We start from the raw sequence: 24888 nt of genomic DNA, 5'->3' as shown, positions 1-24888 counted from the left end.
AATTTATATTTGAAATTGAGGGTGATTTTAAAAAGTGAAAAATTAAATGATGAAAAAGTTAAAAGAGAAAATTTTATTTTATGTAAAAGGTTGAAACACAATTAAATAATTAAATAATTTTATTAATATAATAATTTAAATTCAATTGATAAAATAAAGGAATTTTGTTAAAAAATAATGTGGCATGTATCCAATAAAAGAAACTCTCATGTCCAATTTAAAGTTGCAAAGCTTACAACTCTAGATTTTCCTTTGCTCATTTTGACATTTGAATTATTCATTTAATATGTTGAATTTATATTGAGTTAAATTTCTTTTAAATTGGGCTGGCGCGACCTGAATACTATTTATTAATAAAAATATTTAAAATTAATTATTAAAATATATAATACTAATAAAAAAATCTAAAGTTTTAATATTATTATGAATAATATTGTAGGTTTTCCATTGGTTTGAGCTTGACTTAATTTGGGTTTGGGTAAAAAATACATTAAATTGATGGCTACGCCTATGTTATTAAATTTAAAATTCTTCATCTATCAATGGGAAATTAATTTTTTATTAACTAAATACATTAAATTGAAAAAAAAATTATAATCTTGAATTAAGTTTTCCTACTTGTAAGAATTGCATATAAGATTTCATTCCATGTATCAGGAACACCAGCTAGGCACCAATGACTACAATCATTTCCTTTTAGACCAGTATAAATTGATGGGTGACCATCTTTCCTCAGCTGTGATAATCTGGTTATGTCGAGCAAAACGACCGGCGTCGACATGTTTTTTAGCACTTCCTTTACGATCGTCACTTCCGGAGGTGGATCACTTTCGTATGTTAAATCGGTAGCCGGTCTGATTTGATGTGTGCAAGTTGTTGATTTGGTACCATTCCATTCTTTGCCACTGTCAAAATTGTGGATCAAAATACCGACTTGTTTGAGGTGAAGTTTATAATTGTACATCCACATATTATATATGGATAACGTAAGAGACTTGTTGATTTTTATTTTTAAAAAAAATCTTTATATAGATGTCAATGAACTGTCATTTTCTCTTTGAGATATTTAGAGTGATTCATAATTTATATATATATACAAGGAAACACTACAGCTTGAATTTATGACTCTTACACATATTTCATCTTGAAAATATTTATGAAATATTTTAAACAACACGAGTTTTCAACTCGAACCAAGCTTAAACCAAAAAGAAAATTTAAGTTTAAGCCCATTAACGTCTCTAATCATAAAAGTATTTGTGCTTTATGACAAATGAGTTTCCTTCAACTATAGGTGTTCATTTTCCAAGTCAAGTTTAAGCTGGATTTCAAAAATTTTCCAAACTTGAGCTTACCTAAATGGTCCATTTTCATTGTTTAAAAAACAATTAAAAATAGTTTTCTTTGACTAATAAAACAAGTAAGGCTAGTCTGGCTCGAAACTTGAAAACTTAACTTCAAGTGCAGTCTAAAGCGAATTAAGCCGATTGACTCACCAACTTATAAACACCTTTAATTTGAACCAAATCTGATGGGATTAAAATGGATTAAGTTCTATTGCAAAAAAATGGCTTTCAATTTTTTTCATAATTCTATTTCTTTTAAGTAAAATAAGAACAAGGAAGTTAATGCAAATGGTAAGAGAAGAGACGAGAAGAGCTAAAGTTTACTTGAAATGAGTCGGAGAAATGCCTTGAAAAAACACTTGGGTAGTTGTAGTGTTAACATTGGAATCCACCCATTTTGACCATGTTCTTAGTGCCTCTCTATATGCAGCCATACGATCCATGTCTTTCTTCACCTTTCCTCTTGATTCAATGAAATCCCATCTAATATCCAATTCATTTTCAAGTTACATACATACATACATCATTTTTTGCTCAAATATAAATATAATTGGATATGAGATTTTATAAGTATTTAAAAGAATAAAAAGATTGGGTCAAACTAATCAGAGTTAGAAGTGATTATGGGTTGGGTTCGGTTTGAATAAACTTTAAGCATGATATTAACACACTTTATGTTTACCTAAATTTAGTTGGGTCAAATAATGGCTTAAAATTTTGCTCCAACATACTAATGTTTGTAAATAGTTATCACAAACTCATTTTAAGTTCATCAACATGTCTGGATCCTTAACTTTTTTGAGCTTAAGCTTAACCCATATTAAAAACGAGTTTAATTTTTTTACTCAAGCTCATTTATGAAGTCTGATATTTTTATCTAAATTCTTCTAAATTTCAAACGAACTTTCAAACTTAGATAAATAATTAACTTTTAAACAGGTCTAATCAAAACTATAGGAATGATATTCCGGTTCAAACCCAACCCAATTCGAGTGTTGTATTTGTTTACAAATCTACTCGAGATGCAATTAAAAAATTGGTTTTAATTGCTGAAATTATGTTTTGCTTACGGTTGTTTTCTTCCAGTGTGGAGCCACCAATGCCAGGTATTGAAGATGAGAAAGTCATATCCTTTCCATGATTCGCCGTTTTTAATGTAATCAAGCTTCAAAACGGTGCCAATCTTTTCTTGGACAATATCCACAAGAAATGCATTGCGTGATAGCATCAACGAAACTTCATACTCCTGCAATTTTTTTTTTTGGCTCAACACAATTGTCCAAATGCATGAAGGGTATAACTTAGGGGTCTAAATTTCCACTTTTATTAAATTGCTTAACCAACTATATATCTCAAAGGAAACTTAATCTTGGCACTTAATTCTAACTAATACCAACTATAAGTGCAAACTACCAAAAAAGTCCTTCAAATAGTTTGCTTTTGCTAAATAAATCCCTCTATTCTTATAGTAACATAATAAGTTTCTATCTTTTGATTTAATATCAGGGGCAAAGCAAAGAATTTTATATTAAGGGGTCGAGCTAAAATTATAAATTTAGAAAAGCTATATTTTTGCATTGAAAAGGCTTATATGGAATTATTAATTTTCAATAGAGACCAACTAAGGCGAGTAGACAACCCCGAAAATTGATAAATTTCTCTTTTAATCTTTTCAAAATTTATGACATTATAAGTTGATAATAATAAAATTATAATTTAGTCTCTCCAAAAATTTATTATTCATTTCCGACCCCCTAAAATAATTTTTTGACTTTACCTCTGGACCTAAATAAAAATTTTCCATTTTAACCAATGGGCCAAGGCAGCTGATCTCTCATCTTTATTTATGTTAATTTTTATTTTGAGTATAAATAAAATATTAAGGGTTTATTTGGATATAAGTTAAGAATTAATGGTAACGGTTATAAATTAAAGTTTAATGGCTTATTTTCAAAGGCGAATTAAAAGGGGTAGGAAGGGGGCCCCCAAAAATGAAATTTTTTTAACTTAGTTCTTTTATAACTAGAGAAGTTATAAATTAATATATAGTAAAATTGTACTTTGGCCCCCATGAAAATTTTTTCTAGTCTTCTTATAAATAAAGAAATTATAAATTAATATATAGTAAAATTACACTTTAACCCCCATAAAAATGAAATGATTTCTGTTTTATCCCTTTAAAAATGATAAAATTATAAATTAATTCATAATAAATTTATATTTTGATCTATGAAAAAATTATAATTAAATTTCTATCCTGCTAAAACAAATTTTAGGTTCACCCCTGCTTATTTTGTTGTAATAAAAGTATAATAACTATTTTTAAAAAGGTCTACTCGGTATTTTTGCCAAACAATAGTAATTAGTCTATTTGATTTAACTCATTTGATTCATGCAGCTATCTTCTAAAGGTGACATTGAAAAGTTTTAAATATAAGAAGGAAATAAAATAGCTACTAGATTTGGCAACTCACAGGCAAATAAAAGGTAGAAAGGTTCCCTTCTCTGTGAACAGTGTAGTTTGATTGTGGCAAAAATGCATGCAACATGCATGTTAGAGACTGCCATTGATTCAAGCTTAGTGAATCCCCAATGAACATCATTTTCTTCCCTTTCAACTTTCTCAACAAATCCTTAGCATTAAATCTGGACCCAAAATATATGAGATCAGAACCCCTAAAATTTTGAGATTCACATCTCATGTATAAAAAAACAGCTTGTGAATTTCTGTTGCTGCATAAACCTAGTTCAAGATTTTGAACACACGTTTTACTTAAAAGGAAGTTTAATGGGATTTTCTTATTCTCAAGAAAAGTTGAAATTCAAATTTCATAAATCCAATAATTTTGGATAAAGAAGAAACAGTGACATTAGCATGATATGTTTAATAACTACTTATGTGTTTTATTGTATTTATATTTGAACGTATACAACTTTTGATGACAAATAATTGAGTAATAATGAAAGACATGAAGGCCCTTATATTAGGCATTGGATTGCATTTTCTTTCCTCTGCTCAAAAAATGAGAAAATTAATCATTCTGCTAAAAAAATCATCCATTTTAACTGTTAAAAATTGGTTCATGTATTTTGACATGGGGTACATATGGCATGACACAGTGGCGTATCTAGGGGGGCTGGTAAGAGCCCCGACTCCTCTAAAATTGAAAATTATCCATTTAGGCTTTTTAGAAATTTTAAAAATTTAAATTAGTAAAGATAAAATTACATTTTAGTCCCCTCTTAAAAATGATAAAAAATTGATTTAATCATTTAAAAATTATAAAGATATAAGCTATTAAAAATTAAAAATTAATTTCGGCCCCCTAAAAGAATTTTCTAGCTTCGCCCTTGGCATGTCATGTGTAATTGTCTGGTTATTCCGTTAGTCACTCCAGTTTTTAATAGTAAAAATGAATGAAAATTTTAACTAAAAGGACTAGTTTGCTCATTGATTTAACGTGTAAGGATTAATTTACTCATTTTTTGAGTAAAAGAGGCAAAATACAATCTAACTCCTAGTACATAAGCCTCCATGATACTGTTACAAAAACTCGAACTAGTGTAAATTGATAAATAATTAAGTAAAAAGAGAGAAAAAAAGAAGAAGGGATCAACTACCTTATAGTTAAATAAAAAATTCCCTTTTATACAGAAATTATTGGACCTTTATTGGTAAAAGGTCTGTCCTAATTATCACTTAGGAGTTGGAACGATAGGTACATTTCACCAAAAAATTTTCTTCAAATACAGAAATGAATATATTAATTTTTTTTGTTTAAAAAACCACAATTACTTATTTTTAAAATGTAATATTCAATAAATTTAAGATCCAATTTTTATTATTTGTGGACACAGTAATATGAGAATATAAGAAGTGATTTTAGATTTTAAGTTCGAATATTTAAACTAGTTGAATACTACCTTTTAAAAATGATTATATCAACCAGCTGAACTAAGATTCAATAATGAAAAATAGAACCTAAGATGAACTTAATTACCTTGGCAGCATACAGTCAGTTGGCTTCCATCTATACTTGAGATAAAGTTGATCAGGTCGGCCATTGGCTTGGCAATCAAATTCTTTCTCAATGAATGGACAATCCGTGGTGTTGTAAAGAGGGTAAGTTTTGTCGAAAACCCAACTCCCTTGGAAATAATCACAGCCAGCAGCTGCTGCTTGTGGTTCACTCAGTTGAACCTGGTGAATGCTTACGATCAAAATCCAAGACAGCACAATCCAACAAAACCTAGGAAACCCATCTCCCATTGTAAGAGAAGATGAAAGAACAATTATGTGTGTTGGAAGCAAAATGTGTATTAATTTCCATCAACAGTTGGAAAGGGTTTTTATATATATGCTAATCAGGATTGGGAAGGAAAGTGTTACGTTTCTCTTTCCCTATGGTGGCCAATTGGGATCACTTTAGAACAAAGATACCTTTTTTGGCTTCTTCTTTTTTGACAATTTAATCCAGTTGATTTACGTAATACATTTAAACAAGTTGAATCGATTCTATAATTCGGTGAACTTGAATTGGGTTGCTTAATTTTTAATATTAAAAAGTTAATTATTCATTTAAGTGATTAGTTTCACTGGATTTGGTAACATAATTAACATACAAATTAATTGTAACTAAAATTATCTATAGTTAGGGTGAGCAAAACTCGATTCGACTCGAAAAAATTAAATTTTTTTTTGAATTTCGAGTTAATCGAATCGAGTTATTTGAGTCAACTCAATTTTTTTCGAATTTCGAGTTTGAATCGAGTTTAGTTTTCGAATTCGAATAACTCGAATAATTTGAATAAACCGAATATCAAACTATAATAATTTACATTTTTACCCCAAGCTCCTAAACCTCTTCACTTTCCTCCCAAAACTTTTACTCCCTCCCACTTTTCCCCCATAACTTTTGCTCCCCTCCTATCCCACCCCCTTTTACCCGAAACCCATTCCTCCACCCCCACTTTTTTTTTTTAAAAATATTTCCCTCCCAGAATTTTACTCCTCCCATTTATTTCCCCTCAACATTTTACTCCCTCAACCTCCAAAACTTTTTAGTTTCCCCCTAAACTTTTACTTCTCACCTTTTACCCTCAAATAAAAAAATTAAAATCGTCCAAAAAATCCTAAACTTAAATAATAATTTTATTTATATTTACTATTTATATTATTAAATTAAATTTCACATTTTGTACTATTTATATTATTGAATTATTTTATCATATTGAATCTTTATAAATTTTTATAAATTTTAAAAAATAAATTTAACAACATTAATTTCGAAAAATAGAGAACTCAATTTCTAAAAATAAACTTCAAATATACAAATATATATAGAAAGTTGGACTATATTTTAACGTTTTGGCCTCCATTGCACCAAACGAAGATAGGTGCTTGGAAAACGTGAAGGCCAATTAAATTGGCAATCATTAGGGTATAGTTAGATACTATCCTTCTAAGGAAAGCTTCCTTTGGGGGGTAATGCATCTTCTTCTTGTGTTGTTGACAACAATTTATATAAATTTCTTACTTTGGTTCTTTTAAGAAAATTCAATATTTACAATACTAATGTAAAGAATCTTTTTACTGTCGGCAACGGAATTTAGTGAATAACATTAAAATTTAATTAATTACTTAAAATATGCTCAATGCTTATATATATATTTTTGTACATTTGAAATTTAGTTCTACTTTTCTTTCAAGAAATTTAGTCTTTCTACTTTTTTGATTTAAAAATGTAAGTTTAATTGTTATTGTTGTTAAACGTCTTCGGTTAAATTCAAATTTATCATAACATTATCTTTTTTTGTTACATAATTACCAAGTGAGTGTTTTTTATTCTAAAATGCGACGCTAGTGAATTTAATAGAAAAAATTTAATGAGTTTAATAATTTAACCTAAATTTAAATATTAAAAAGTAAAGAGACTAAATTCTTAAAAATAAAAATAGAATACCAAAAGTATAATATTTTAACCTAACTATTTCACTTGTTAGTGATTTTCATTTAAAATAAAGCGTCGAATATGATTATTTTGGATTTATTTCAGATATATATTTTTTATAATTGGATACGATTCCAATATAACCAGTGGCGAATTCAAAATAGAAATTTTTTATTTAAGCCCCTTAAAATTTTAAATTTGCAATGATAAAATTACACTTTGCCTCCCAAAATGATAAAAATTCGTATTTTTATTATCATAAAAATATACAATTTAATTTCGGCCTTCCTAAATTTTTTTTGACTTCGCCCCTGAATATAATATATATTTAATAAACATATGAAAACCATATATTATACTCAATAAGATACAATTAAATAATACATATTGTTTATATCTGTGTTTTTTTTGGAAGTATGAGTGTTGGGGACGTGATGCCAGAATATTTGATAATACTAACCATGCCTAATTCGTAATAAGAAATTGCAATTATGAAATGTGTCCAAATTGAAAATAATGAAGGTAATTATTTACAATTTTTTTTCTCATATTCATTGATTTAAAAGTTGAGCCTAATCAGTATGGAATAATTTGTTTGTAAAGCAACCTAATATTGAATTTTAGATAACAAAAAGATTAAAGGCATGAGCAATGATGTGAATTATATAGGTAATATATTTGGAAAAGTCTTGGATTTATTGCACTTTTTGTGAGTATGTTTACCTTTTCCCCCTACTTTAAAGGGGAAAAAAATATAAACAAAAGATAGGTTAAAATATGTTATTAGTTCCTATACTTCTATAGAATTTGAGATTTAGTCCCTATACTTTAAAAGTTAAAATTTTAATCCTCTTACTTTTTCAATTTAAAAATCTTAATTCAATCATTATCGTCGTTGGTAGTTTCTGTTAGAAAATACTTATCAACATGTGAAATTAACAACTTCTGATAGAAAATACTTAAGATTTGAATGATTGGACTGAGATTTTTAAATCAAAATAGTTGAAAGACTTAATTTCTAACTTTTAAGTATAGGGACTAAATCTCAAAATTTGTCAAAGTACAAGAGCTAACATCATATTTTAACCTAAAAGATAAGGCTTATGTATTAAATTAAATGTAAGAGCTTATTTGAACGGTAATTAAAGATCAATATTTATTTATGTGCAAATCATTGGTAAATTTCTTCTTTCAGTCCCTCAAAATTGTAAACTTTTTAATTATGTAAAATGGTTAAATTACACTTTTCTCTCAAAAAGTTTACAATTCAATCTTGTCCTAATAATTTTTTTTAACTTCACCCAAACAAAAGTTTAAATAAAAAACAACTTGAAACCAGGGTTTGGTATTGTTTTTCCTGCCAGATTTGATTGAGCTCAAATCATACATCGTCTCTACAATGAATTTACAACATAATATATTACAAGAGGTACCTTTACAAGTGCCTCAATATCCAAGTGCTACCTATAACTTCCATGCTACAATAACATCAGAAAAAAAAATTATTCAATATGTATGTGTTAAAATGGTTCTAACATAAAATAAAAAAATAATTAGTATAAATTTAAATTTAAAATTGAAATGTTAAGTAAGAATTTTTATAGCTGATTGAGTTTTAACTTGGTTGGCATGATGCAGGAAGACCTGGATTCGAGCGTGCTAAAGAATATTTATCCTCCTATCGAAGGATTGGGGAGGAACTATGGGTAAATTTAAATAATTTGTATAAAAAATTGAAATAGAAACCCCCTAATGACATGAAACTACAACCACCATTTAAGTCTCGATAATAATCAAATCAAGCATTGATCATTATAACATTATTATCTCTTTCCCCGAAAATTATTAGCTAAATTTAACAAATTAACAATGTACTCAAAAAATAAGATTGAAAAGAATTTCGTTCCAAGTATCTGGAACACCAGCTAAACACCAATGGCTACAATCCAATCCTGTTGACCCTCCAAATCCATACACCGAGGGATGCCCATCTTTGCGTAGCAACGACAACACCGTTATATCAAGCAATTTAACCTTCTTTCTCACTGTGCTCAACACTCTCTTCAGTACACCTAAAGCTTGTGGAACACCTCCTGGATAGCTTGACCCTAACAATGGCTGCTCTTGCCCTAAACACCCTTTTGCCTTTGGGTCATTCCATAAAGATGAGCTGAAATAAAGGATAAGGAAACATGAAATTTGATTCGAATTTGAGGGTTTTGATATTGAAGGGTTTGATGAAGTTTGTGTTTTGTTAAAGGTTTTACTTGTAATGTGATGGAGAAATTCCCTGGAAGAAGACGAGAGATTTTGAAGGATCGATGTTGGCTTCCACCCATGCAGCCCATGTTTTGAGTGCTGTTTCAAAAGCAAGCATACGGTCCATGTCTTTCATAATTACGCCTCCTACTTCAATAAAATCCCATCTGGAAAAAAAAAACTCATAAAATTTCATCTATATATATTTCAATTAGAGCGGAAAAATACCATGAAAGCCCTTATACCAGGAGTTAAATTTCAATTTGTCCACTCTACTAAAAAATGAGTAAATTAGTTTCTATAGGTTAGTTTAAAGAGCAAATTGATTCTTCTATTAAAAAATTCATCATTTTTTGCTGTTAAAAGCTGATCCTTGTATGTCAACATGAGGAACACGTGTCATTATTTGATTATTTTGTCAACCATGCTAGTTTTTAATAGTATAAATGGATGGAATTTTTAATAGAAAGGATTATTTTACTATTTAATCTAATGTATGGGGACTGATTTGCTCATTTTTTGAATAGAAGGGCCAAAATGCAACCCGAATCCTAATACAAGGGCCTCTATAGTACTTTTACCAATAAGAGCATCTGATTTCTTTTTGTTGATTGAATAAAATTTTGGGATAAAGCACCATTTAGTTACAACTTTTCACTTTGGTCCCAAAGCTTCTTTTTATCCACATTAGTCTCGAAACTTAACAACTTTTCACGATTTCACCCATAAACTTGGATACCATTAAAGTGTGATGGTGTGGTACTCTGGGAACTTAACAACTTTTCCCTATTTCGTCCATAAACTTGAATTTTTTTTTAAAAAAAGTTATAATTTCTTTAGATTTTTAATATAGTTTTGTAATTTTAGATGTTATATAATGCTTTTAAAATTTTGAGGTGATAGTGTTGCACTTTGAGAAAGTGTTACGCCATCAAACTTCGATGGAATTCAAGTTTAAAGGCCAAGCTGGAAAAATTTCCAAGTCCTAGGACAAATGGGGGTAAAAAAAATGCTCAAGGACCAAATTGGAAAAAAACTAAGTTCAGGGACTAAATAGTGCTTTATCCCTAAAATTTTAAAACAAACCAAGTTATTTAAAAAATTGCTCATTTTTTTTCAAACTTTTTTTAGAGTTAATTCCACTAAACATCTCCAAATTATATATCAAATCCTAAATTGATTCTTAAACTTCAAAACATTACAATTAAATCTCAAACTAAAGCATCATTCTATTTAGGTCCTTTTGTCAGTCCAAGCCTATGCTTTGACACTAAATTTCAACTTAGATAAAACGTGTTAAAAACTATTTACTAGTTTAAGTGTGTTTAAAATAACCTAAGCATTTAATGTATCATAATCATGTTATATATATTGTATATAAAAATGGACAAGTTTATACATATATACACTTACACACTAAATTAAACAAAGTTAGAATATTATTATTCAACGGGATAAAATTGAATTACAATTTTTTGAAAATCAAGGTAGAATTTTACCATTTTATCTATTTACTTTTTTTTATTTATAAAATTTAAAGGAATTGGAGGGGCAAATTTTTTATGTTAAGGGGCCAAGGTCACTTCTTGCCCCTTTCCCACCGTCTTTGATCGCATATCACGATGTAGATGAAAAAAATCATGTAAAAAATATATTCATATAAAAGATAATTGAGAGTTTAATTGAAATGATAAAATTAATATTTTAAAAATCATATTGTTCTAAGTTTAAATCTTATTGTGTATGTTTTATTATGAATTTTTATTGTTTTTAATAAATTTAATATAAAAAATAGAAATACCTATAGAATAATATTTATTACTTTTTAAAATGAATATTTTTTTTTACTTATTTCTTAATTAAATTGATATATGATTGACTTGTGATATTAATCAGTTAAAAACTTACGGTTGACCCAGTCCGTGACGGTACCACCAATGCCAAGTATTGAAGATAAGCATGTCAATCCCTTTCCATAACTGGCCTCCTTCAATTGAGTCAAGTCTCAAAACCCTCCCAATGTCTTCCCTCACAACATCTACTAAATACAAACTTCGATCAAGCATCACCTTCACTTCATAATCCTGCAAAAATTTTCCCCACAAGTTGTGATGATCAACATTTGCAAAATAAGGTCCAAATTACATATTTTGTACTTCAATTTATGATCATATTTCGATTACCAACATTATTGCATGGTATTTTTCTAGATTTATGAAACTTTTATGGAATAATTTAAACATATCATAATGATACCGATAGAGGGAATCAAAGTTTTATGATGATAGTGGGGGCAGAACATCATTGGAGTCAGAGAGGACCTTGGCTTTTAAAATTTTTGAAAATTTTAATTTGGTCCCTTTAAAATTTTTAGAAATTCTAATTATGCTTTTCAAAAGTTTTAAAATTTTTGAAAATTTTCATAATCCTCACAAAATTTTAAAAAGTTTAATTGAACTCTCAAAATATTTAAGAATTCTTATTAAGCCCCTAAATTTTTTTTATAAATTTTAATTAAACCCCTTGAAATTTTTGAAAGTTTTAAGTAGGCTGCCCAGCACATTCTGCCATTAATGTTTAACAGTGAAAATTTTGCTTGTCTAAACCCTAATTCAATCTTTTGAACTCGAAAATTTGTTTATGTTGTTTTAAAAAATCAAAATTATTTTTATATATTTAAAAAATTATATTAGATTTAAATAAAAAATCTTAATTAATTACTAATTTGTATTCGATTGGTCGGATATTTAACTCAATTCTGAGTGTGCTTATAGAAGCAAAAAGAATAAATTAAATAGAGATGAAGGATTTTATTTACAGACCTGGAACTGGAAAATGGAGATAGCTGCAACTCGAGAAATGTTGAAATTGGCATTAGGAAGTGCAGAATAAAGCATGCATGCCAAGGATTGCCATTGATTTAGACTTAGAGAGTCTCCCACAAACATTATGCTCTTCCCTCTGAAATTTTCTAGGAACTTCAATGCATCAAATCTACAACATAACAATAATAAAAATTATACTTATATTATCATATATTTCTAATTAGGTACGAAGTCAGTAATTTGATATTCAGAGTGAGAGGGAGGGACAGTGAGGGAGAGGGATAGGCAGCGGAACGGTAGGGAGAGGTTTGGGGAGGGGTGGAATATTTTTTTTATTTTAACATTTAATTCGATTTTATTTTAATATTAATATAAAATATTATTTAATTAGATTTTAATGACGTGTTTGAGGATCAATTTGATAGAATTTGTAAATATGAATGGTTAAATTTATTAAATTATTTAGAATTAGGAACGATAGAATGTGTAAGTATTGAGAGCGACCAAAATAGAAACGATTTAGAATGCAAGTGATAAAAAAATGAAGTGATTTAAAACATCAGTGACTAAATTGAAAACTTTCATAGTTGGGTAACCAAAACAAAAACATATTAATAATTGGGTGACTAATTCTATAATTTAGTCTAAATTTAAATAACATATTTTTATTATCTAAAATATTTTATTATTCAAACCGTGTTTGATAAACTATTGAAAAATTTCATTAAATTTCATTTTATTGAAAATAAAAATTTTCAACAATTAATATTTTTAATGTGTTTGATAATTATTTTAATTTTTACTTAAAATAAAGTTTTCAACAAAAATGTGTTAAATAAGATAAATAGATAGGTAGCTACTTATCACTTAATATAGAAAAAAATATTAAATTGATTTTATTTTATTAAAAAATTAAAATAAAATAACCTTTTAAAAAATGAAATATTCAAATTAACATATTTATCTTTCATCCAAAACTACCCAAAATAATATAAAATATTATATTATTAAAATTAAAATTAAAATTAAAAAATAAATAAAATTTTAAAATTACTATAATTATTATATTTACTAATTCACTAAACAATTTTCTAATACAAATATATTTAAATATTACATTTATACAAATAAATGGAGTACCTTGTGAGGGAGCACTGAAGAGGCTGCCATCGGTATTGAGAGTAAAGCATATCCAGGCGTCCATTTCTCTGACAACTGAACTCTCTTTGGATGAAAGGACAAGCCCAGTCTGAGTAAAGAGGGTAAGATGGATCATAAACCCAACTGCCCTTGAACAAATCACACCCCCTGGTAGCAGCCGCATTTCCTACCTGATTATTGCACCAAAAAACAGCCAAAACCATGAAATAATACGAAGAACCAAGGACAATGGAATCAACCCAATGTCCCATTTTCGCCTCTTAACAACCTCCCTAGACTTGGAATGACAGGAACAGTTGTGACGAACAAAAACACAATCGAAAAAGAAAGAAATCTTTCGAGTAGTTTGGTTTAAATTACAATTGCAGACATTTTTGTGTTAATTGTGATGAATATCAGCAATGAATACTGATGAGGGAGAGAGTGTTTAAGATTATAAAGTAGCAAGCTGTAAAGTTGTATTACAAGTGATGTTTATATACTTCGCTTGGCTTTGGGATGAAAGGAGAGAGAGAGTAGAGGTTGAAATTCAAACTCCAAATTTATAGGATTATTATCTTATAAAAGTGGTTATATGAACTGAACGAACTAAACTCCGAATTTTTATACAATAGTGTGTTTGGATTTGATTTTTGTTTATGGAGATATCGACACTTGAAAGAAAATCGTAAAAGCATTTTACTCACATTGTGTATATTTATTACTCATCTAAATTTGGTAACATTTTATCAAATATCTTTTAATGTATAATTTTATGAACTAAATAAAGGGTATTTTTTAAAATACATACTTGCACATTGGTACGGGATCTTGGTAACTATTTATAGAGGTTACATAAGCAAACCACAAAGAAAAAACATAGAAATTTAAAAAATATTTAAATAAAAGAAAATATAAAGGAAATTCAAAAAGTATAACAAGAAATAAAAAAATATAATTATTGTTGTTGTGAACTAAGCCAATGGTTTTGTTAGAATATCCACGACTTAATTTGTGGCATGCAAATGTTTTACCTTCGAATTCGACATAGTTTATTTCTCTTGTAATTCATTATATGTAATATGTTAATCTAAAATAGTAGTCGATAATATAATTACTAATAAAAATAACAAGAAAAATAAATATTATATGCAATTTTATCTAATTGCTTTAGGATTCCATATTTATTAGATTATTTTTTTTAACATTCAATATATACTCTTCTCATCATCTGATTCTGTATCGTTAACTTTATCGTAATCTCATTCTTCCTTGTACTATTCAAAGTATAGATTATCTCAATTCTACTTATGAATAAAACTATGAAGTATGCAACATGCTAATATGATCCAACTTTTTTCTATGCTATACTGAGGTGATGTTGATAATAAGAATTTTTTTTTAGAACAACAAATGTTCTCTCAACCACATCTGGAAGTTTTAAATGTTTCAAATTAAAGAGTGTGTGAGCTATATTTGGTTTTTATGTCTAACTCCAATCTCTCAAATGATATCATATCCCATGATATGGTGTAAGAAAACCTTTTGTACTTACATAACTAACATCTACCATATTATATTTGAGTTCACAATGTAAACAATCTATAACTTTGATTATATAAACTTTTGAAATAACTCCAACTGGTTACCATTAAATGAGGAGAACTGGTACAACAAAAACCCAAAAAACACCATTGGCAGGACAAACGGTGCCATTAAACCAAAATAAATAAAGGAAAAGAAAAGCTGAAAGGAAAAGTGAACAGACAAACAAAGCACCAAAAAAACATATCTAAAACAAAAACCAGCAGAAAAGAACAGCTCTCCCCTTCAACGAAATCCCTATACAATGCATTACAGCTTTCAAAGTTACTCATTAACTTTCACGTTTTCTTCTAAATTTCCTTTGTATTCTCTTTAGAAAAGTCTTCCTCCTACAATCTCAATCGAGTGTTTAATTGGTTAGCTCTTTAGAAAAGCCTTCAAGAATAGTGCTATTCACGCCTCAGATAGTGATTCTAATTTTCTAAACCTCCGATTTCTAACCGTGATTACAATATAGAAACAATAAAAACTAGAAAAGCCAATTCCACACCAACTTAGCTAAAGCATATGAGTTGAATGTCTCTACCATTTTCCTCCAAAGGAATTTTTTTAAAAGCCCACTTCCACATCAACTTAGTTAAAGAAAGATGGAAAGGATTGTTTGAGTTAATTTGAATCCAGGATTTGATTTTCAATGCAAATCCTTTGTCACTACACTACGATAGAGTTTGGTCAGTAGTGCACCATGAGCTTCATTCATACACCAACTTAGCTTTCAATGCTAGTATTTTGCTACTCTCTCAATTTGATTCAACATCATTCTAATAAAGCTCCTAAATTATGCACAACAAATTCTCTAGCAGCTGCTGCTGTTTTTTTTTTTTTAATTATTACTGATTCGGAATAATAAAAAAAGAAATACTTATTCAAATTAAGAAAAAAATTATAATATTTGAAATTTAATGTAAAATCTAAACATGTTAATAATTTATATAAGTTGGTTAGAGCCATTGAACTATGGCTAAACGCTTGAGAAACAATCTCCCTCATCACTATGGCGTTCGATATTGCCAAAAGGTTAAGCTTAAAAATAAATTAGCAGAAAATCACTCATGTCTCAACAGCAAAGGGCATACTTACATTATCTGCATATAATCTACAATTGCATAACTACAAACATCATTACTGCAAGATTTCACAATCAAAACGAGCCCGGAGACAGTGTTTTTAGCAATCGTGGCATGGTTGTCTCGAGTCCAATTCATGCAAGCATGCATATAGAGTCTAGAAAGGAGTTGAGCGGGTGTATGCGCTTTATGTGCGGAGCTACCGTGCTCCGGAACAATGGAATAAAGAGAAATTTCCAGCTCAGCTTCGAGTTTCTCGATTCTTGCCTCCACCTCTATTATATTTTCACTCAATGCTGTCTCATCTTCAACTTCAAATGTGTCTTAATCATCGACAGGCTTATCCTCACTTCCAAAAATTCGATTTCCATTCGATTTCTCATCCGAAACCTCGACTTTCAAGTAACTATGGTAGCATCCTTAGGAGGCCTTCTGTTACAGAGTCTACAAATTTCTTAGGAGAACCTCAAGGGCAACAACCATTCAAATTATAAGTTCAATTAAATTAATTCACTAACTTAAAGAGTTTTATTATTATTATTGTAATTAGTATCAAAAGTTTTCAATTCAACCTCAAGTTGGGCACAACATAATCGAGCTTGAATTGAGTATAAGAATTGAAATTATTTTTTATTAGGCAATGGATTTTAATTTTTGTTATTCAATTTTTATCTCAAATTAAGCTCAAGCTTTAAAAGTGAAATCTGATTCAATTTTGAATATCAAATTTCAAGGCTTTGACTTGATTACACCGTTAGTATAAATAGTACAATTGTATAAATTTTGATACTATAGTAATTTCAATTTTAAAATTTTAACATAATTATGGTCTAAAATATCCCATTATCAGGAATCAATATTTTAGGGTGCTTTTCAACGACTACAGAGTGATGCTTTGCTTGAATGCACAAAGATTATCTCAAATTCTGGTGGTTGTTTGTTGGGTGGTGGAAAATTCAAACATGATATATTGTATATTATACCAGTAAGTTTACAAATTATTTGATTGATCGAAGCGAAAGTAGAAAAAGTGAATACCATGATATACGTGGTTCGGGAATATTCCCTACATCCACGAGTAGAAACAAAAATGAAATTCACTAATAAAGTATAGAGATTACAATGGAATTACATCATAAAATAAAATACCTCGCCACAATGACTATCCAGATACTTTGAGTAATCTTCTAAATGAACATCAACTAAAGAAATACCTGACAATAATAAATTACAAGTGACAAACAATCCCAAAAAGTCAAAAACAATGCTTCATTTAAAACATCCTTATGCCGATAACAGAAATCTATCCACAAAGATCAACAAACAATCACGTAAAAGACTTGTTCTTCTGAAAAACTATTGGTTAATAGTACAATGAAATCTCAAATATTTCATAGCACTTGCATAGTCATTAGAAGATGCAGATGAAAACAGAACATTCAATTTACTGAATAAATGTTGCACAGAGTTGACTAACCGCTTTACTAAATCAAATAAGCTGAAGCAGATCAGTTGAAGTTCTCCACTATGTTTCGCCAATTTAGCCTTCAATGCAAAATATATAAGACTGATTTCTATTATCATGTTGTTCATGAGAACAATAAGATATATAAAAAAAGCTATGAAATTGATAAATGTGGAGAAATGGATACCAGATTTTGCTGCTTAAATTTCAATCTAATTCCCTCGGCATGACTTTTTTAATAAGTCTAACATAAGGTATGTGGGCAATCTTGGACCACTCTCGTCCTTTACCCCTACTGCACCCTTCGTCTAGCAACGGGCAACCACTAATACATAGATGCTCAAGCGAGAGAAGCGTATCTTTTTCCGGAAGAGATGTGAGCTTAGGACAATTGCAAATGAGCAATTTTTGAAGAGAGGTGAGGTGTTGAAAGCCCTTGGAGCACATGAATTCCAAATTCTCAAAATCTTGAATGCAGATAGATGTGAGAGAAGGAGGCAGCGTCATTCCTATCCCTTCTTCAGGAAACGTCTTGACACTTGAGCATCCTTCACCACTGATTTCGAGTTCTTGAAGAGAGGTGAGTCTGTTTAATCCCCATTCAACAAGTGATGTATAAATTCTAGGTGCTTTTGAGATTTGAAGCGATGTGAGGTTGGTAGGGAAACCCTCTTCTGGAAAGGATATGCCAGCCGAACAGTTTGACACCTTTAATTCTCGAAGGGAGGTGAAGTTGTTGATGCACTTGGGAAGGGCTCTAAAATTTTTACAAAACGCAATTAAGAGAACTCTGAGATTTGTGGTGGGCAACACATTTTCTTCAAATGAAACCAGACTTGGGCAGGCTTCAAATTCAATCTTTTGAAGATGGCTGAGCTTGTCCAATCCTCTTGGTAAGGATTTAATATTTTGAACATACCCAATATGAATAGTTTCAAGATTGTTGCATTCATAGAAATGTTGAGCTATGCATTCCAACACTGGACAACACCAAATATTGAGATATTTAAGCATTGCGGGTAACTTGGCATTTAAAAATAAGCTACTTAGCTTTGAACAACCGTCAATGTGGAGATGTTGAAGCCGATTGCAGATATCTCCCCTTGATGATAGCCATATTAGAGATGGGCAGAATAGTATTTCTAAGTGCTCAAGAAGACTAGTGTTGCTACTCATACTCTTATGATTATTTTCTTTTCCACGAACCAAATATTGTAAATTTTTGCAACTCCAAATGCTCAGCTCTTTCAAAGCAGGAGGAAAGTCACTCTCAGCAAAACAAACTAAGCCTTGACACCTTAAAAGTTTTATTCTTGTAAGGAATGCGAAAGCATGTAAGACTTCTGGTAGTCTATTGAGCCTTTCACAATCCACTATTTCCAGAGATTCAACACCTGGAATCTTGTCAAGTTGCAATCTCTCCTCCTCTGTTTCCAAAGAGACCAATTGGGGACAATCTGCAATCGTAATAAAACGATGCCCAACTAAGCTTAACCCATTTTGCGATAAAGATTCCAACTCCTTCCAATGAGAGATGTTAAAAGTTTCTGAGTTTGCAAATCTCAACCATGCCTTCTCTGCTGAAATATCAAACTTTGAAATGTTTTGCAGAGACACACATTTCAAAAAGGTAACTGACTCTGCAGAAGAAGGGCCTTCATCCACCAATTCTTCACACCCTTCAATGCTTAATTCACATAGAGACGAAAAACTTGAAATTGAAACTACCAGCCTTCTACACTCATAGATCACAAGTTTCTGCAAGGATTGAAGATGGGTTGGCAACCTTCCCAACAAGTGAGGACATTCTTTGATTGAAAGCTCACGAAGGCTGGGGAATTTCGAAGCTTGCTCATCACCTTCACATGGGTCCCACTCTTCCCAGTTTGGCATACTCTCAAAACATAGAGTCTCTAATGATGTAAATGCATTCGATTGATATGCTCCAAAAAACTCAACACCAATCTTATGTATCTCATCCAAACCACCAATCAAAAGGTCTTTTAACAATGACAACCTTGCAATTGATGGTAGGGATTTGCAATTTTTACAGTTGCGAAGTTCCAATGACAACATATTCTCGAAGGAAGAATCTGCTATCCAAGTAGAAAATTTTGCACCACCATAATTCTCAATGACGAGTTGCTCAAGCTCTTTTGGAGGACAAAGAGAGTCCAACACCCATTCTTCATCCTCTTTATTCCTTGAATCCTTCTCAAATTTTTTACTCCAATGCAATACCAATCGATCAATCCCCTGCTTCTCATTTAACTTGGCTTCCCCTGCATCTTGACCATTAACATTCTCCAACCCAGAAAGACGAAAATCACCTTTGAGGTTCGACAAATATTTCAATTTTTTGATATGATGTCCATCACCTTTCCCTACAATAAAATCAGACAATCTTTGAAGATTGGTTAGCTTATCGATTCCGAAAGGCATCTTTTCTATTAAGTTCGCACCTCTGATATCAAGATAATACAAGTTGACAAGATTTCCCATCTCCGAGGGTAACTTTTGAAGCTTGAAACACATTTTTAATAATAATGTTTCCAAATGGTAAAGAGTACACAAAGAATCGGGCAGGCATTTGAGTAAGGTGCCAGACAAATTTAAGTAGCGAAGATGTTTTAAATTTTCAAAAATATCAGGCAACTCAGTGATCCGATACCCCCTCAAAGAAAGCACCCTTAGGTAGCCAAGTCTTGGCAACAAATCAACCAAGACAACATTAGTTAAATCAGCCCCCGACAACCCTAAAGGTAGAAAAGTACGTAATGATTTCACTTGATTAAATGCTTCGAACTTCTTCATTGTGTCAAATTGGCTGATAATATAAGAAGAATGTCGAGTGCGATTTGAGAACTTTTGTTGCTTATCACCCTCCAATTTGGAGCATATATCTCCGGCAACTACTTGTGCTAAATCATTGATAAGGTCATGCATTACAAACCGTGATTCATCTTTACTAGATTTCTGAAAAAATGACCTCGACAGTAGATCTTGAAAATATTGATTTCCAAGATCATTATTTTGAGGCATAGCATTTTGTTGCAAGAGACCTTCTGCTCTCCATAACAAGATAATTTCTTCTTCCTTAAATTCATAATCTTTAGGAAGTATGGAGCAATATGCAAAACATCGTTTCAAGTATGAAGGAAGATGATGGTAGCTTAATCGCAAAGCTGGAATTATGCCACAGTGCTCTTCTGGTAAGTTCCATATCTCACTTTCATATATTCTTTCCCATTCTCGATGATACTTAACTGTGCGTAGCAAGCTTCCAATGGCTTTGGCGGCCAAAGGTAAGCCTTTGCACCTTGTAACAAATTTCTCTCCAATTTCTTTAAATTGGAGATGTGCATCGAAATTTCTTGCTTTTAATGCATGCTGTGTAAATATGGATAAACAATCATCATCGGATAGTTTATCCAAATGAAAAGCTTTGAGCGGATACACAATAGATGAAACGATTTGAAGACGAGTGGTTACAATGATATTGGTCCCTGCACCAAACGGAGACCGTAAGATGGTCCAATCATTATAATTCTCGTTCCAAATGTCATCTAAAACAAGCAAGAATCTTTTCCCCAACAACTTCTCCTTCAACTTAACTTGAAGTAAATCCAAGTTACTGTAATCACATGACTCAGAAGTGATGGACTGTAAAATTGCCTTTGTTATAGCAATTGCATCAAAGTAATCAGAAACACATACCCAAGCCTTGAGATCAAAACACTCGTTGATGGTGGCATCATTGTAAACAAGCTGAGCAAGAGTTGTTTTACCCATCCCTCCCATGCCGACGATGGAAAGGACTGAAACTCCATTGAAGTTATCACCTTTGAGCAACTCAATCATTTCTGTCTTCTCCTCGAGTCTACCGACATACTCCACAGATCCATCCACAACGGAAGTTGGTTGCAGCCTGGGTTGCTTTCCCTTGGAGGTTGGAGCTTGAGATAAGATATCGCTCAACCCCAAACTACTTCTCCGAGTAGTCAAATTATTTAGTCTAGCTGTGATATCTTTGACCTTGGGAATCATGGAATTCTTAAACAGAAACGAAGTGGGAGTAAAATTACTATTGGTACAGCAGGTAGGAATGAGTTTCCGTACCTTGCTAGTGCTGGCTTGAGATTGAGTTTTTTGGAGCTTCAGACGTAACTCTTCATAAGCGAACTCGTCCAAGATGTCATCCACATCGTAAGCCAAGTCCTGGAGGTCGTCCAACCATTTCTTCACACCCTCGTTCTTGATCTGCTTCTCCTCAGCATCGGTTAACACTGCTTGGATATCGGGCAATACGGAATGCCACTGCTCGAGCTGCTGGCGGAGATGCTTATGATCAGTAACAAAGTTGAGTGCAGAGTTGAGCAACTTGGCCCCCAACAGCTCCAAAAACACAGAAAGAGCAGCCTCTCCAATGACAGACATGATGAAATAATGAAAAGAAGGTGAAGAGAGGATCGAAGAAGCCAAAAAAGGAAATTCAGGGAAGAAAGAAGAAAGAAATGGAGATGGATTCTGAAAAATTAGTGAAAGTTGAAGAAGTCAGCTCAATATTTTTTTCAGCATCTAATAATTCAGACAACGAGGCAATGAGGTGGAAGTCAACGAATTCTGATAAATAAAATAGAAAATGGCTGAGCCATCCACCGGCAGTGTTTATGAATTTTGATGCTCTTCTTTTGCTTTTGTCCATTATCCCAATTTGTATCTTATCTTTATCATTCAGCTTTGTGTTTTCAACTCAAATGAAAGAATATATAGTTGTACAAAATCTTTAAAGATTTCATAATTTTGGAGGATATGAATATGAAGAAATGGAGATGGAGAATCTGTATAATTAGTGAAAGTTGAAGAAGTTGACTACGAGGTGGAAATCAACCAATTCTGATAAGTTAAAAATTGTTGCTCATAACATTATGGCCTAATTAATGCCTCAATTTAATGTAGCAAATACCCGTCTTCTTCTTGGGATTTTAAACAAATTTTTTAATCACAAATTTCAATAATATATCCTCAATTTAATGTATCATTTATTTTAATATATAGAAATAAAAAATGTGATGAAAAAATATATGAATTTTTTTAAGTATATTTCTTTTTAATTAAAAGAGTGAGGTATATTACATTTCCAAGCGGAGACATAAGTTTGAATATTAGAAAAAGTATTGTTAGAGGGACATTCACGAACTCCAAATGTGGACTATAAAATAGACATAATAATATAAATTAGAAAAAGGTAAAATCATAGCTAATATTAAATTGTATAAAAAAATCAAAATAAAGCTTTGACAAAATTGAGGCTTTATTCTTTCTAGCATAGGTTTAAATATCATTATTTATATTTTTTTGATTTTATTAAAAATAAGAAAAAAATAAAATATCTTCATAATAATATAATTTATTTTAAAAATACAAGATTATTTTCGTAAATTCCTCCAAGCCCAATCAGGATTATAGAAGAAGAACAAATATAAAAAAAAAATGAGAATGGAATTAGATCTCTAAAAACATACAGGATTTAGACATGGAGAAATAAATTATTTTAGTGACAATAACTACTTATTATTATTATTATTATTACAGTATTAAGGGAGAGGGAAGAAGGATAACAAGGTTTGAGGTCATGCCATCTAGGTGTTGAACAAAAGTTTTAATTATTATTTCAAACAAGTCTTGAAAATTGACAACTACTTAAACATTAGAAAATTAGATTAGGTTTATTTGTATCTTATAAAATATTTTAATTTAGTTTTTGTAAATAAAATATTATTAGATTACTTTTTTTTTATATAATTTTTACTAGTACCCATAACCCCTCAACCCTTAAATAGAAAGAAAATATGCATACCAACAATTTTCTAGCTTAATTGTAACTGCAGTGTGTTGTAAACATGAGAGTTAGGTTCGATTCCAAAAAACTCTATTTCCATCCCCAATTATAAAAAAAAAATATGTATTTAAACGTGCTCAAACACATTCTTTTGATTACCATAATAACAATGGTACAAATTAGCTAAAACTTAATTAATTTTTGGAATTCATTATTATAACGGGGAGAGTAAAAGAAAAGTAAACTAGAACATATTCTTTTGATTGTCTTAATAGCAATGGTACCGAATTAAAGCTCAATTAATTGTTGGAATTCGTTAATAATGGGGAGAGTATAAAAAGGGTAAACTACCCTCATTAATCACTCTAAATACTAGTTGTTCTTATTTTAGTTACTTCAAATTTTTTTTGTTAATTTAGTCACTAGAAAGAAATCAGCCAAATTGATCAATCCACCATTAAAATAGTAGCAGAATACTGATGGTGTATTTCTACAGTTATTACTAAAAATTTAGTATAAATTACTTATTAATTACTCTAAATAATAGTTATTCTTATTTTGGTCACTCCAAAATAATACAACCGCTACTTCTTGATGAAATGATCAAATTTCTGTATGGAGTAAAGAAAAATTTGGAATGATTAAAATAAAAATAATCTCTATTTAGAATGATTAAGAAAGTAATTTATCCTTAGAAAACAAAGGAGCATTAAATGGTTTGCTGAAAAGCACATGAAGACATCAAAGCCTCACAATAAATTAAGTACATAGTTCTGCAAGAAAATCGAAACAAAATAAAGAGACAAAACAAAATTAAGGAGCTGAAGAGTTGCATTAAGAATCTGATCCTATATTAGCTGACACTATTAACTATTTATTTTATTTTTATTTTTTAAATGTATTCACTAGAACAGAAGAGTCACATTAAAAATATGATTGTTCGCGTTTTGTAAATCCACTCATTTTGCTTGAAACAACTCAATTATTGAACATACATTGTTTTGAGAACCTGGACTCAATTATTAATGCCAAGTTTTCTTAAAGTCAACGTTTACACAACCTACGATTTTTGAAAAAACTAAAAAATAGTTAAGAGATAAATAATTTTTTTTAAAAAATTTAACTAATATAACAAAAGATTTAAAATAACTTAAAATCAAATGCTTACGGAGCACAAGGGCACAATTTGTTTCTCTCTAAAATAAATCACAATAATAAGACAGTACGCAAAATATTAAAAGAACGGATATATGGAAAAATAAAATAAACGCATTATTAACATGTATATATATGCATCAATTTTGTTTGCAGTTATTAACAATAATAATATATCATGGTTGTTAGAAATCATAAAAATTTTAATATAGATAATCAAGAATAAAATTAAA

General features: G+C 30.2%; 3 protein-coding genes across 3 annotated transcripts; all 3 read right to left on the bottom strand.

Annotated features, from left to right (window-relative positions):
• Positions 1–486: 486 nt before the first annotated feature.
• On the bottom strand, positions 487–5687 carry LOC107963858 (protein trichome birefringence-like 41). The gene is made up of 5 exons (XM_016900362.2): positions 5348–5687; positions 3821–3992; positions 2417–2592; positions 1671–1829; positions 487–905 (listed from the first exon to the last, which is right to left on the bottom strand). Exons 1-5 carry the CDS (start codon positions 5614–5616, stop codon positions 605–607), a joined length of 1077 nt encoding a protein of 358 aa, XP_016755851.2. The 5' UTR covers positions 5617–5687; the 3' UTR covers positions 487–604.
• Positions 5688–9004: 3317 nt separating this feature from the next.
• On the bottom strand, positions 9005–13994 carry LOC107904418 (protein trichome birefringence-like 41). The gene is made up of 5 exons (XM_016830796.2): positions 13522–13994; positions 12379–12550; positions 11465–11640; positions 9565–9723; positions 9005–9467 (listed from the first exon to the last, which is right to left on the bottom strand). The coding sequence occupies exons 1-5, from the start codon at positions 13791–13793 to the stop codon at positions 9173–9175; spliced, it is 1074 nt and encodes a 357-aa protein (XP_016686285.1). The 5' UTR covers positions 13794–13994; the 3' UTR covers positions 9005–9172.
• Positions 13995–17165: 3171 nt separating this feature from the next.
• On the bottom strand, positions 17166–22241 carry LOC107963851 (putative disease resistance RPP13-like protein 1). The gene is made up of 2 exons (XM_016900352.2): positions 17846–22241; positions 17166–17738 (listed from the first exon to the last, which is right to left on the bottom strand). Exon 1 carries the CDS (start codon positions 22093–22095, stop codon positions 17866–17868), a length of 4230 nt encoding a protein of 1409 aa, XP_016755841.2. The 5' UTR covers positions 22096–22241; the 3' UTR covers positions 17166–17738; positions 17846–17865.
• Positions 22242–24888: the final 2647 nt, after the last annotated feature.

This window comes from Gossypium hirsutum, chromosome D11 (genome assembly GCF_007990345.1).
Source record: "Gossypium hirsutum isolate 1008001.06 chromosome D11, Gossypium_hirsutum_v2.1, whole genome shotgun sequence".
Taxonomy (NCBI): Eukaryota; Viridiplantae; Streptophyta; class Magnoliopsida; order Malvales; family Malvaceae; genus Gossypium; species Gossypium hirsutum.
Note: the sequence above shows the minus strand (reverse complement) of the source record. Positions and strands in the feature narration are given on the sequence as shown.

Excerpts from the sequence above, each read along its gene's own strand:
- LOC107963851 (XM_016900352.2), bottom strand. The coding sequence starts at position 22,095 with ATGTCTGTCATTGGAGAGGCTGCTCTTTCTGTGTTTTTGGAGCTGTTG.
- LOC107904418 (XM_016830796.2), bottom strand. The coding sequence starts at position 13,793 with ATGGGACATTGGGTTGATTCCATTGTCCTTGGTTCTTCGTATTATTTC. Across the intron at positions 12,551-13,521 it reads CTTCAGTGCTCCCTCACAAG|ATTTGATGCATTGAAGTTCC; the intron begins GTACTCCATTTA and ends GTTATGTTGTAG. Across the intron at positions 11,641-12,378 it reads TCTCCATTTTCCAGTTCCAG|GATTATGAAGTGAAGGTGAT; the intron begins GTCTGTAAATAA and ends AAATTTTTGCAG.
- LOC107963858 (XM_016900362.2), bottom strand. The coding sequence starts at position 5,616 with ATGGGAGATGGGTTTCCTAGGTTTTGTTGGATTGTGCTGTCTTGGATT. Across the intron at positions 2,593-3,820 it reads TTTCTACCTTTTATTTGCCT|GAGTATGAAGTTTCGTTGAT; the intron begins GTGAGTTGCCAA and ends AAAAAATTGCAG. Across the intron at positions 906-1,670 it reads ATTTCTCCGACTCATTTCAA|TGGCAAAGAATGGAATGGTA; the intron begins GTAAACTTTAGC and ends CAATTTTGACAG.